This window comes from Erpetoichthys calabaricus, chromosome 17, assembly GCF_900747795.2.
Source record: "Erpetoichthys calabaricus chromosome 17, fErpCal1.3, whole genome shotgun sequence".
NCBI lineage: Eukaryota > Metazoa > Chordata > Cladistia > Polypteriformes > Polypteridae > Erpetoichthys > Erpetoichthys calabaricus.
The window spans coordinates 47964925-47977030 of NC_041410.2; the positions used below are offsets into that span (position 1 = coordinate 47964925).

The 12106-nt window shown below is 39.1% G+C and overlaps 2 protein-coding genes across 3 annotated transcripts in view; both read right to left on the reverse strand.

Annotated features, from left to right (window-relative positions):
• Positions 1-12106, reverse strand: part of ubl7a (ubiquitin-like 7a (bone marrow stromal cell-derived)) — a 1205533-nt gene that overhangs the window by 832308 nt on the left and 361119 nt on the right. The gene's annotated exons all lie outside the window — the stretch shown is intronic.
• sv2 (synaptic vesicle glycoprotein 2) overlaps positions 1-12106 on the reverse strand; it is a 93909-nt gene that overhangs the window by 20429 nt on the left and 61374 nt on the right. For both annotated transcript variants that reach the window (XM_051920798.1, XM_051920797.1), the window contains exons 5-7: positions 5187-5308; positions 3882-4045; positions 1958-2038 (exon numbers count right to left, since the gene is read on the reverse strand). In XM_051920798.1, the coding sequence (XP_051776758.1) occupies positions 1958-2038; positions 3882-4045; positions 5187-5308 (367 nt within the window). The remainder of the gene's footprint in view (positions 1-1957; positions 2039-3881; positions 4046-5186; positions 5309-12106) is intronic.

Consider the following 12106-nt stretch of genomic DNA (forward strand, 5'->3'; position numbering starts at 1 on the left):
TCCGTCGGCGTGCCTCACTCATATAGTCAACATCCGTACGATCGTATACTATTTACTACAGCATTAGCATGTGCTCGTGTGTGTGTGTGTGTGTGTGCTGTGACGTGCGAGTCCCCGTCTTACACACTAAAACACAAAGCTGAGTCTCAGTACTTTAGCGACAACAGCTTTATTCAGCTTGAAACAGCAACAGCGCGGTTATTTATTGTAGCGGGATCTGCCACACTCCTATACACAGACACAGCAGTCAGACAGGGTCGTGGCCAAGTAGTACTGTGCCCTGTGTATTTATAATGTTCCTTGTATCACCCACCGACGGCAGGCGCTTATAGCATGTCCGCGATCTTTTCAGATTCACTTTTACGGCAAACTGCTACAGCGCTGGGAGACTGCGATTGCTTTGGGACGCTCTTCCGCATGTCGTCCCGATGGGTGCAATCCCACAAGGGTTTAGAAACTCACTCAAACCAGCCATGATTTTTTTAAAGGCAAAGTGCAGGTTAATTTGTTTTATGTATTTTTACTTTGTATTTTGTATTAATCATTTTTATATGAATAGTTTTGGGTAGTGGAACAAATCATCTGAGTTTCCATTATTTCTTATGGGGAAATTCACTTTGATATACGAGTGCTTTGGACTACGAGCACGGTACCGGAACGAATTATGCTCGCAAACCGAGGTTCCATTGTATATAAATATTGTTAAATGTCTAAATGTAACAGAAAAAAGGCATCAATTTTTCAATTTCTTTCATTTTGTACCCCTGCCTAATTAAGTTTTTAGTATCTATGCCAGCAACATCAAGTACCAGTCTGCTTTCATAATTGTTTTGGCAATACAACAAAATATGTTGAGAGGCATTTGCATATAGATAAGTTGAGAAATAATAACTTACTTTTTTGGCATTTTCAATGAATAACACACTAGGTGTCAACAGTTTGAATATACATTAACCTCCTTAGTGTCACACACGAGCGTCACTCAGGCTGTAAAAAGTGTTAAAAGCGTTAGTCCAGAGTGTCACTCGGGCAGCTGTGTAGATGCGTCTCACGTGTTAGACTCGAGGATTACTTGGGCTGTAAAAGTGCCAACAGCGTTATGCGTGTCTTGCACAAGCGACAGGTTCGAGTGTTACCCAGAGAACGATGCAGACACATGTTCTCCTAGCCTCATAATGGCATCTCATAAGAAACATTTTTCAGCAGCCCAGGTGTTGCATGCTCTTGACAGAGATAAGAGTAGTGATGACGAAGTGAATCCATCTGTCTTTAGGAAGAGAAACTGAAATGGACAGTGAAATTGAAAGTGATTCTGATGAATCCAAAAATGACACTTGTGTCAGTCGTATGTGTGCAGTGTGCTGTTCAAAAGCTGATCAGTCTGGAAAGAAAATCTGCAAGGAATCCCGCTACTATTGTCCTGACTGTGATACTGGATTGTGTATTTCATTGTGCTTCAAGATAAGCCACACAAACAACACATTTTCACAGTATATATGGTATTAGCATTATTTTTATTATTATTCATTATTATTATTTGTATCATTATGCTTTCTACTCTTCTGACTTTGTACTTTTAGTGTTTTGCACATTTTACAGTAGAAAGATCAGATTTACAACACTTTTTACATTTTTTTTTTGAGAAAATATGTAACACTAAGGAGGTTAACCTTGTCACTGACAGCTTAGTCAAATTATTTAAAATGATGCAACATTACAAATGTTACTTTATGATAGATACCCATTACAAAATACTATTTTCATACAACAGTGTTAAAATATATCTGTTCTTTCATTTGAATTTAATTAGGAATATAAATACTATTCTTCTTTATAGAAAAAAATATATATACAATTTTCTTATATTGAAAATATTAGTTTTCTTTTTTATTCCCAGGAGTGATTTAGTAATTGGGATTAAGTACTCTGGATACAATAAACCTTTTAATATACTTACTGGAAATTTCTTGATGCTGCCTCTGTGATTACAGACAAACATCTTGTGAAATACATGGATGGCTACGGTCTCATTCCCAACCTAAATTTAATGTAAATGAGGTATACTTAAATGTGTTATTTGAATCAAAATATATTATAGCAATTTCCAAAAACACAGAATCACCTGATGATCTATAATGTGCTCAAGAATACACTTAAAAGCAGTAAGATAACCCGAACACTACTGTATATCTGAGACAGGGCATTAAGCTTTAATATATCATTTCTGGTAGCAAAAATATTCCTGCACTTCAGAATCAGTCAAATAACAATTGCTTCATTTGAAGAAGCAATATCCATCCATCCATTATCCAACTCGCTATATCCTAACTACAGGGTCACGGGGGTCTGCAGTTTCCAATCTCAGCCAACGCAGGGCGCAAGGCAGGAAACAAACCCCTGGCAGGGCACCAGCCCACCGCAGAGAAGCAATATTAAAGTATAAAATAGAACATACTGTTATTTGGATAGGTTTCTGCTCTTTTGAAATTACCTGATTTGGAAAATGAATAAAAAGTAGTATCTTAAACTATAAACAACAAATGCAGTCTAAGTTTGCATCCATCCATCCATTTTCCAACCCGCTGAATCCGAACACAGGGTCACGGGGATCTGCTGGAGCCAATCCCAGCCAACACAGGGCACAAGGCAGGAACCAATCCTGGGCAGGGTGCCAACCCACCGCAGGACACACACAAACACACCCAAGCACACACTAGGGCCAATTTAGAATTGCTAATCCACCTAACCAGCATGTCTTTGGACTGTGGGAGGAAACCGGAGCGCCCGGAGCAAACCCACGCAGACACGGGGAGAACATGCAAACTCCATGCAGGGAGGACCCAGGAAACGAACCCAGGTCCCCAGGTCTCCCAACTGCGAGGCAGCAGTGCTACCCACTGAAAGGTTATAAAATCAATATGCACTTCTGAATAATTTTTCAAAAAAGCAAAGTCTGCAATTTAAATTGAAAGCACAAGCTTCTGTAAAGATAAAAGTAAACTGGTTAGATAAAATATATCAGCCTTCATTTCTCACTGCACCTTGCAATGTGTAAATCATCGCAAATTACATTACTGTACAATATATATATTTGTAAAGTCATTAAATACAGAATATAGTAAAATTCTTACTTGCATGTGATAATTGATATATGACATTAGGGAAGGGCGATTACCGGTTGTTAGATGTAGCTGCAGTGAAATTTCTGATGATAATTACACTGCTTCCTATTTTAATCATCGCTATAGCCATTGTTGATGCACTAAAAACAAAATGAGTAAGTCTGAAATATGTTCCTGTTTAGTTTTTTTGAAAAGTGTTGAAAGGAATTAATTTAAGATGACTGTCCTATCTGTGGAATATACAGAAAGAAAGTTGCTGCAAGAGGGAAACAACACAGCAGGTAGATTACATCTAATATTTCTACCTTGGAATTCTGAGTCTCTGTCCAACCAAATTAGTGAAAATGTCAAATACCATACCTACAGCAACCCATTCTTAAATGTATTAACATGTTACTAAATGGTAAGCAATGTCACTGATACATTACATTTATTGGAAAGGTAAAAATTAAACACAAGTGTATTTAAAAACTATAGACCATTTCCTTCCAAAATCCTGGGAAAAATTGAGTCATGCACTGTGTAAAAGCACACAGTAGAACAACAACTTCAGAAAGAGAACAATCCCGAAAATGTATGTGTATTTCTAATACTCTAAGGTGTTCAATATCACACACCCAACCCACACCATCTAGGTCTACAGTACTTTAAAAAGTTGTAACACTGCTTATTCCAAATAATCTCATTGTGCTTATTGTGATTTAAAAAGATAAAGAAAGAAAATGTAAGGTTGTAATACAGTATATGCTGTCAGCTTACCTCCATAAGGTACTTGGGACTTTCTGGCATAACAAAACCAAAAAGGAGTCCAGATGATAGGCTAGGAATAGAACAGAGACCCACAAATACTCTCCAAGACTCAAAGTTCAAATTCCCCAGCTGGAATCTTATAAAGGTTCTAGGAATAACCAGCCATGCCAATCCTATAGAAAATAAAATTCAACCAATCATTCTTTATACTGTTTCTCATCCTCTTCTACACCTGTCCTTACCAAACAATGGATTTTCTACTAATATTCTGGTCTTGCTTCTTTTCTTTTGAGCAATTTCAAAAGTTTAAGCTATCTGAACAGTTATGCTCAGAACTGCCATTATGGCCGTATGTTTACAGCAAAAGCAACTCATTTACCGTATATGAGTTTGCCTACGTTTTCTCATTTTTCCCCAAATTCTCTTTGTAAATTTCCAATGATACTGGGCATGTTTAGCAACCAGGCCCACTGTCCTCATGATCACGCAAGGCATGATTGCAGAAATGAATCAGAAACAAAGGGCTTATCATGTAAGACAAAGACACAAGAGTGTGTAGAATAAGCCTTTACCCAAAAACATCAAAAGAGGAGCAGTTCTGAAGTTAGAAACAGGCTGAAGGAAAAAGGAGCAGACTGAGGCTGACGGGACTTTTGCACAGTGTCAGGCAGCCTATAAACAATCTGGCAGCTAATGGTATGTCAGAAAGCATAATTCCTACCTTTGGCAGTGAAAAACACAAATTCTAGACAATGGATTATTGGATAAGCATCATCTAATTAGATTAATCCTACTCCTGGTCATTCAACCTTTATGGATATGACAGGATATGACAAATCTGAGTCCATAAATCCATTTGGCCTATTATCAATAATTCAGGCTGTAGACTGCAATACAATTATGTATTGCTGTGCTTTTGTAAGTCATGTTGGTTTCCTTAATATGAGTAGGAGAATACAGGAACTGCACACAAAATATAACACTGTGTGCGAATCAGGAGCATAACACTGAATTCATTTAAATGCAGTGGCTCTACCAGCCACCAAATCACTATCCAATGTTCCAAGTGTATTAGGAAGTGGAATGAGTTATTCTGCATTAAGTCCCACTTCCTACTAATTTCATACAACATGTGCGAATCACTTGGATTGATATGGACCAGCATCCATATGCCACACCTCTGACATCTTGTTGGGCCCATGCCTGAAGAAGTCAGGCTGCTTTGAAAGGAAAATGGAGGACCAGTGCTATTAGGTAGATGTTATAAATGAATTGTCCACTCACAATATAATATTGAAGAGCAGATTACATTACCTGCTACAAGAATGTTTCCAACCATCCAAAAAGTTGCTAAGCAGCTAATCATCACTCCCCTCTTTTTACGAGGCTGAAACTCTGAGAAGTAAGAGAAGATGACAGGTATAGAGCCGCCAACTCTGTGGGGAAGGTACAAATATATATCAATATATGCCGTGTCCCTCATACCTTCTTGAAAAAGTTACTTACTACAAAGAGTTTATTTTGCTATTTTAATTATATATATATATATATATATGTATATACTAGGGGGCTTAGCCCCCTGCTTGCTTCGCTCACGCACTCCCGGACCCATCCAACCAGGGCATGCAACACACCAGCCACTTTGAGTCTCCACCACTCGCGTAGTGAAGTGGGGGGCTGAAACCCTCTCTTAAACGGTGATACAATGGGAAACAAATACTTTTATTTTTTACCTCCTCTGTTGGCTTGCTGCTGCTGCCGCTGTGCTGTGTGATCTGCATGTAGCGCAGCACTTCGAACATTTACTGTAAGAGCCTGTATAGCAGCTGTCCTTTTGTCTCACAGGATGTTAAAGTGTCTCAAAGAAGGTGACATCTCGATCCAATAATATAATATATATACACACATATACAGTGCATCCGGAAAGTATTCACAGTGCATCACTTTCCACATTTTGTTATGTTACAGCCTTATTCCAAAATGGATTAAATTAATTTTTTTCTTCAGAATTCTACACACAACACCCCATATTGACAACATGAAAAAAGTTTAATTGAGATTTTTGCAAATTTATTATAAAATTAAAAAATTGAGAAAGCACATGTACATAAGTATTCACAGCCTTTGCCATGAAGCTCAAAATTGAGCTCAGGTGCATCCTGTTTCCCCTGATCATCTTTGAAATGTTTCTGCAGCTTAATTGGAGTCCACCTGTGGTAAATTCAGTCGATTGGACATGATTTAGAAAGGCACACAGCTGTCTATATAAGGTCCCACAGTTGACAGTTCATGTCAGAGCACAAACAAAGCATGAAGTCAAAGGAAATGTCTGTAGACCTCCGAGACAGGATTGTCTCGAGGCACAAATTTGGGGAAGGTTACAGAAAAATTTCTGCTGCTTTGAAGGTCCCAATGAGCACAGTGGCCTCCATCATCCATAAGTGTAAGAAGTTCGAAACCACCAGGACTCTTCCTAGAGTTGGCCGGCCATCTAAACTGAGCGATTGGGGGATAAGGGCCTTAGTCAGGGAGGTGACCAAGAACCTGATGGTCACCCTGTCAGTGCTCCAGAGGTCCTCTGTGGAGAGAGGAGAACCTTCCAGAAAGACAACCATTTCTGCAGCAATCCACCAATCAGGCCTGTATGGTAGAGTGGCCAGACGGAAGCCACTCCTTAGTAAAAGGCACCTGAAGGACTCTCAGACCATGAGAAAGAAAATCCTCTGGTCTGATGAGACAAAGATTGAACTCTTTGGTGTGAATGCCAGGCGTCACATTTGGAGGAAACCAGGCACCGCTCATCACCAGGCCAATACCATACCTACAGTGAAGCATGGTGGTGGCAGCATCATGCTGTGGGGATGTTTTTCAGCAGCAGGGACTGGGAGACTAGTCAGGATAAAGGGAAAGATGACTGCAGCAATGTACAGAGACATCCTGGATGAAAACCTGCTCCAGAGCGCTCTTGACCTCAGACTGGGGCGACGGTTCATCTTTCAGCAGGACAACGACCCTAAGCACACAGCCAAGATATCAAAGGAGTGGCTTCAGGACAACTCTGTGAATGTCCTTGAGTGGCCCAGCCAGAGCTCAGACTTGAATCCGATTGAACATCTCTAGAGAGATCTTAAAATGGCTGTGCACCGATGCTTCCCATCCAACCTGATGGAGCTTGAGAGGTGCTGCAAAGAGGAATGGGCGAAACTAGCCAAGGATAGGTGTGCCAAGCTTGTGGCATCATATTCAAAAAGACTTGAGGCTGTAATTGCTGCCAAAGGTGCATCGACAAAGTATTGAGCAAAGGCTGCGAATACTTATGTACATGTGATTTCTCAGTTTTTTTATTTTTAATAAATTTGCAAAAACCTCAAGTAAACTTTTTTCACGTTGTCATTATGGGGTGTTGTGTGTAGAATTCTGAGGAAAAAAATTAATTTAATGCATTTTGGAATAAGGCTGTAACATAACAAAAGGTGCAAAAAGTGATGCGCTGTGAATACTTTCCGGATGCACTATATATATATATATATATATATATATATATATATGGTATTTGGATTAAGTGTGATTGACAATGTTAATGCTTCCTCAAGGAAATAAATTAATAACTAATTTCTTGTGCAAGAGAAATTAACATGGAAATATTAATACAACAAAATATTTTTTTTTCTTATTTTCAATATTACAGCATTTTAAAAAACTACACTATTTTATTTATGTATAACCATACCACATATTCAAAATAAATTATTCAAACCTGCAGGGAAGGTTCAAATCCCAGCCCAATCACTGTTTGTGTGGAGTTTGCACATTGCAAATGTGTATGCATTTATCTGGGATACTTAAGGTTTTTTGATGTGTATTTTACTTCAAACAGAGAGTCCAAATTGGCCCTCCACGTATAAATGTGGATGTGTGGGTGTCTTTAGAAGGATTCAGGCTGCTTTAATGCTGCCAGAATTTTCTTCAGCTTGCTGTGGTCATAAAAAGAATGAAGGACTTTTGTGTTCAAAGCTATATTACATATAGGCTGTTAATAACATTTCATAAGACATAACAACACAGATTAACAAACATCAGTTGGTAAATGTCCTTCATGATACAACTTATTAAATCAGAGCTTGTTTCTTATCTACAATGACAATTTAAAGTCATGTTTAAATTAAATATGCTGGTCAGTGTCATTTTAAGTAAAATCTAAACCATCCATTATTAATTTTCAACCATGTTAAAATGTACATTATTTTCTATAAAAGTGAAGTGATTTTAATTAGACAACTAAGTGAGGCAAATGTTCTACACTAACTGTTCATTTTTATGTTTTAAAAGATAACATGGCGCTGAGGTTAAGGATCTGCACTGGTATCTGGAAGGTTGCTGGTTTAAATCTTGTTACTGCTAAAAGGGATGCTAGTCCTCTGGGCTGTCGAGCTAGACACAACCTGAAAACTGCTCCAAGGGCACTGGACAAAGGCCCATCTCATTCTCTGACTTTCAAAGGTTATGTGAAAAGACAGTTTCCCCTCAGGGATTGATGAAGTATAATTAATCAAAATCAATCAAATCAAAAATAATGAGCATAGCTTACTTTTTAAACAAATTTCACAATATACCATTACCTTACTTAAGATATGCACATTATTACATATAGACGCACTGTGTAGCATAAAAATGTAACAGAAATAAGATTTAATACACAAAAAGCTGATAGCTTTGGGAATTAATTCATGTCTCGTGAATTACAGGGATTGCCAAAACAACTACCAACAAGCTGCACTCATCTCTCCTCTCTTTGAAAGCAGAGGGCCTCTCTCTGGAACCAAAAACTTGATGAGCCACTGTCAGTCTGAAGAGACTGAGAAGCAGCCATTACTTCAGGAAAAGAACATCAGCATCTAAACACTTGTGCCAGAAAGAGTAATGCTCTTCTCTGTGGAAATGCAGAGAACACAGCTTAACAGTGAGCTGAGAAAAGCACAGCACACCATGAGCAGAGGATAATGTTGCAAAGATAAAGAATGCATTCCAACACAACAACAGTCCTCCACTTGAACCCGTAGAAACAACTCCACACAACACTGGATGCCACCCTTAAAGTCTTGGTATCTGTTTATCTCTGGTATGATAAATTAAGATTCTAGATATCAAGTAAACAGCCAGCCTCTTCGGTGTTACGTGTTTAGTCTGTCTTGTCTTGTCTCAATATATATGCAGTAGGGAATCCATTCCTGGATGGGTTTATCCATTCCCAGGAATTCGGGAATCCCGCATGTCATTCCCGGGAATGACACAGTGCACGGGCATCTCACATGTGAACGGTTTTAGAACGACCGACACTTATTTTTAATAAAACTACTGCAATATGTTGACACAAATAAAATACCAATCTTATCTACAAGCAGTTCATGCTGTCATATAAGTACATGTATCTTTAGTTGCGGTAATAAGAGCGTAGAAAGCACAACGTGTCCAGCGTGTGGTCGTCCAGGCAAGAGTGCACCTTTGTGCAGAAGTACGCCAGCCGCTGAGAAAGCACGCTCTGCCTCCACTGAAGTAGGCGGCACAATCATCAGATACTGATACACATGTTCTAAACAACGCCCGTGCTTGCCGTTGCTCTGAAACACCTCCATTTCAGCTTTTACTGATGCATCCAGTTTCTTGTCATCATTCTGTGATGGCAAGTTTCTTGGCACAGATAATGCGGATGCAACAGACTGACGCATTGCAATTTCAAGTTGCTGTTCAAAGCTGTTGTCTGATGAAGTGCAAGCTGCAACAATGGCGCCACCTGAATTATTTTCAACTATAACTCTGTTATTTCTTGATCGATTTTTACACATTTACGCGCTATATATGCGAGCTTGGCCGTTCCCGTTTTCCCGGGAATTACAGCAGTTTCATTCCCGGGAATGTGGGAATGAAAAAAGTCCGGGAATCGGGAGCCTGGGAATGGATTCCCTAATATGCAGGTATCATGTTTCTATAATCCTTGTGTTTACCAAAAAATTTTATCATGTTGCATCTTAAAACAAGTGAGTTTCAGTTACATTTGATGCAAGTCTAAAAACTGGAAACTGTGTCCTAGAGAGAAGGGTAAGGAAAATAACGTAGGAGCCTTACTGAATTATTTTGCTGTCCCTGGTGACTGGAAAGTTATAATCCCTACAGAGTTTTATTCTTCAAAAGCTTAATTTTCAAACTTTAATTTCATGTATTAGTTTCTTCTTTAATTCTTTTTTGTTTTATCTGTATCTGCATCGCATCCTTACGTTGAAAGACACTGAGAGCAGATAAAGAGCTGCTATGGAACCTTGCCTGGTTGCTAAGGGTCGCCCGTCCAAGGTTTAAACTCAAAAAGCGAAGAATTGCTTGCAGAAAGTTTAGCATTCGATATTCTGGTTTTCACTCTTTTTCTCTTTTGTTTCACTGTAGTGTTTTGGATCTGCTTATTAAAAAGGATTTTCTTGGTGAATGACTTTTGCAGCTCCATTCTGACTATAATCACTATTTAGCTCACTAATAAGAAAACAAAAATACTTTTTTATACCATGAAAACTTTATCTTTTGTTTCTAAGTTCATTTCTCAGTGTTTGAGAAAAAATATTTTGTTTCTGAAGAAAATGCACATCTCCTGGGCGGCTTCATATAACACTGTGGCGGCATGAAAGTTGGTTTGTGAAAGAAGATAGACAGACGATTTGGGGTAGAAGGCGGGCAGTAGGTACAGTGGTGTGAAAAACTATTTGCCCCCTTCCTAATTTCTTATTCTTTTGCATGTTTGTCACACAAAATGTTTCTGATCATCAAACACATTTAACCATTAGTCAAATATAACACAAGTAAACACAAAATGCAGTTTGTAAATGGTGGTTTTTATTATTTAGGGAGAAAAAAAAATCCAAACCTACATGGCCCTGTGTGAAAAAGTAATTGCCCCCTGAACCTAATAACTGGTTGGGCCACCCTTAGCAGCAATAACTGCAATCAAGCGTTTGCGATAACTTGCAATGAGTCTATTACAGCGCTCTGGAGGAATTTTGGCCCACTCATCTTTGCAAAATTGTTGTAATTCAGCTTTATTTGAGGGTTTTCTAGCATGAACCGCCTTTTTAAGGTCATGCCATAGCATCTCAATTGGATTCAGGTCAGGACTTTGACTAGGCCACTCCAAAGTCTTCATTTTGTTTTTCTTCAGCCATTCAGAGGTGGATTTGCTGGTGTGTTTTGGGTCATTGTCCTGTTGCAGCACCCAAGATCGCTTCAGCTTGAGTTGACGAACAGATGGCCGGACATTCTCCTTCAGGATTTTTTGGTAGACAGTAGAATTCATGGTTCCATCTATCACAGCAAGCCTTCCAGGTCCTGAAGCAGCAAAACAACCCCAGACCATCACACTACCACCACCATATTTTACTGTTGGTATGATGTTCTTTTTCTGAAATGCTGTGTTCCTTTTACGCCAGATGTAACGGGACATTTGCCTTCCAAAAAGTTCAACTTTTGACTCATCAGTCCACAAGGTATTTTCCCAAAAGTCTTGGCAATCATTGAGATGTTTCTTAGCAAAATTGAGACGAGCCCTAATGTTCTTTTTGCTTAACAGTGGTTTGCGTCTTGGAAATCTGCCATGCAGGCCGTTTTTGCCCAGTCTCTTTCTTATGGTGGAGTCGTGAACACTGACCTTAATTGAGGCAAGTGAGGCCTGCAGTTCTTTAGACGTTGTCCTGGGGTCTTTTGTGACCTCTCGGATGAGTCGTCTCTGCGCTCTTGGGGTAATTTTGGTCGGCCGGCCACTCCTGGGAAGGTTCACCACTGTTCCATGTTTTTGCCATTTGTGGATAATGGCTCTCACTGTGGTTCGCTGGAGTCCCAAAGCTTTAGAAATGGCTTTATAACCTTTACCAGACTGATAGATCTCAATTACTTCTGTTCTCATTTATTCCTGAATTTCTTTGGATCTTGGCATGATGTCTAGCTTTTGAGGTGCTTTTGGTCTACTTCTCTGTGTCAGGCAGCTCCTATTTAAGTGATTTCTTGATTGAAACAGGTGTGGCAGTAATCAGGCCTGGGGGTGGCTACGGAAATTGAACTCAGGTGTGATACACCACAGTTAGGTTATTTTTTAACAAGGGGGCAATTACTTTTTCACACAGGGCCATGTAGGTTTGGATTTTTTTTCTCCCTAAATAATAAAAACCATCATTTAAAAACTGCATTTTGTGTTTACTTGT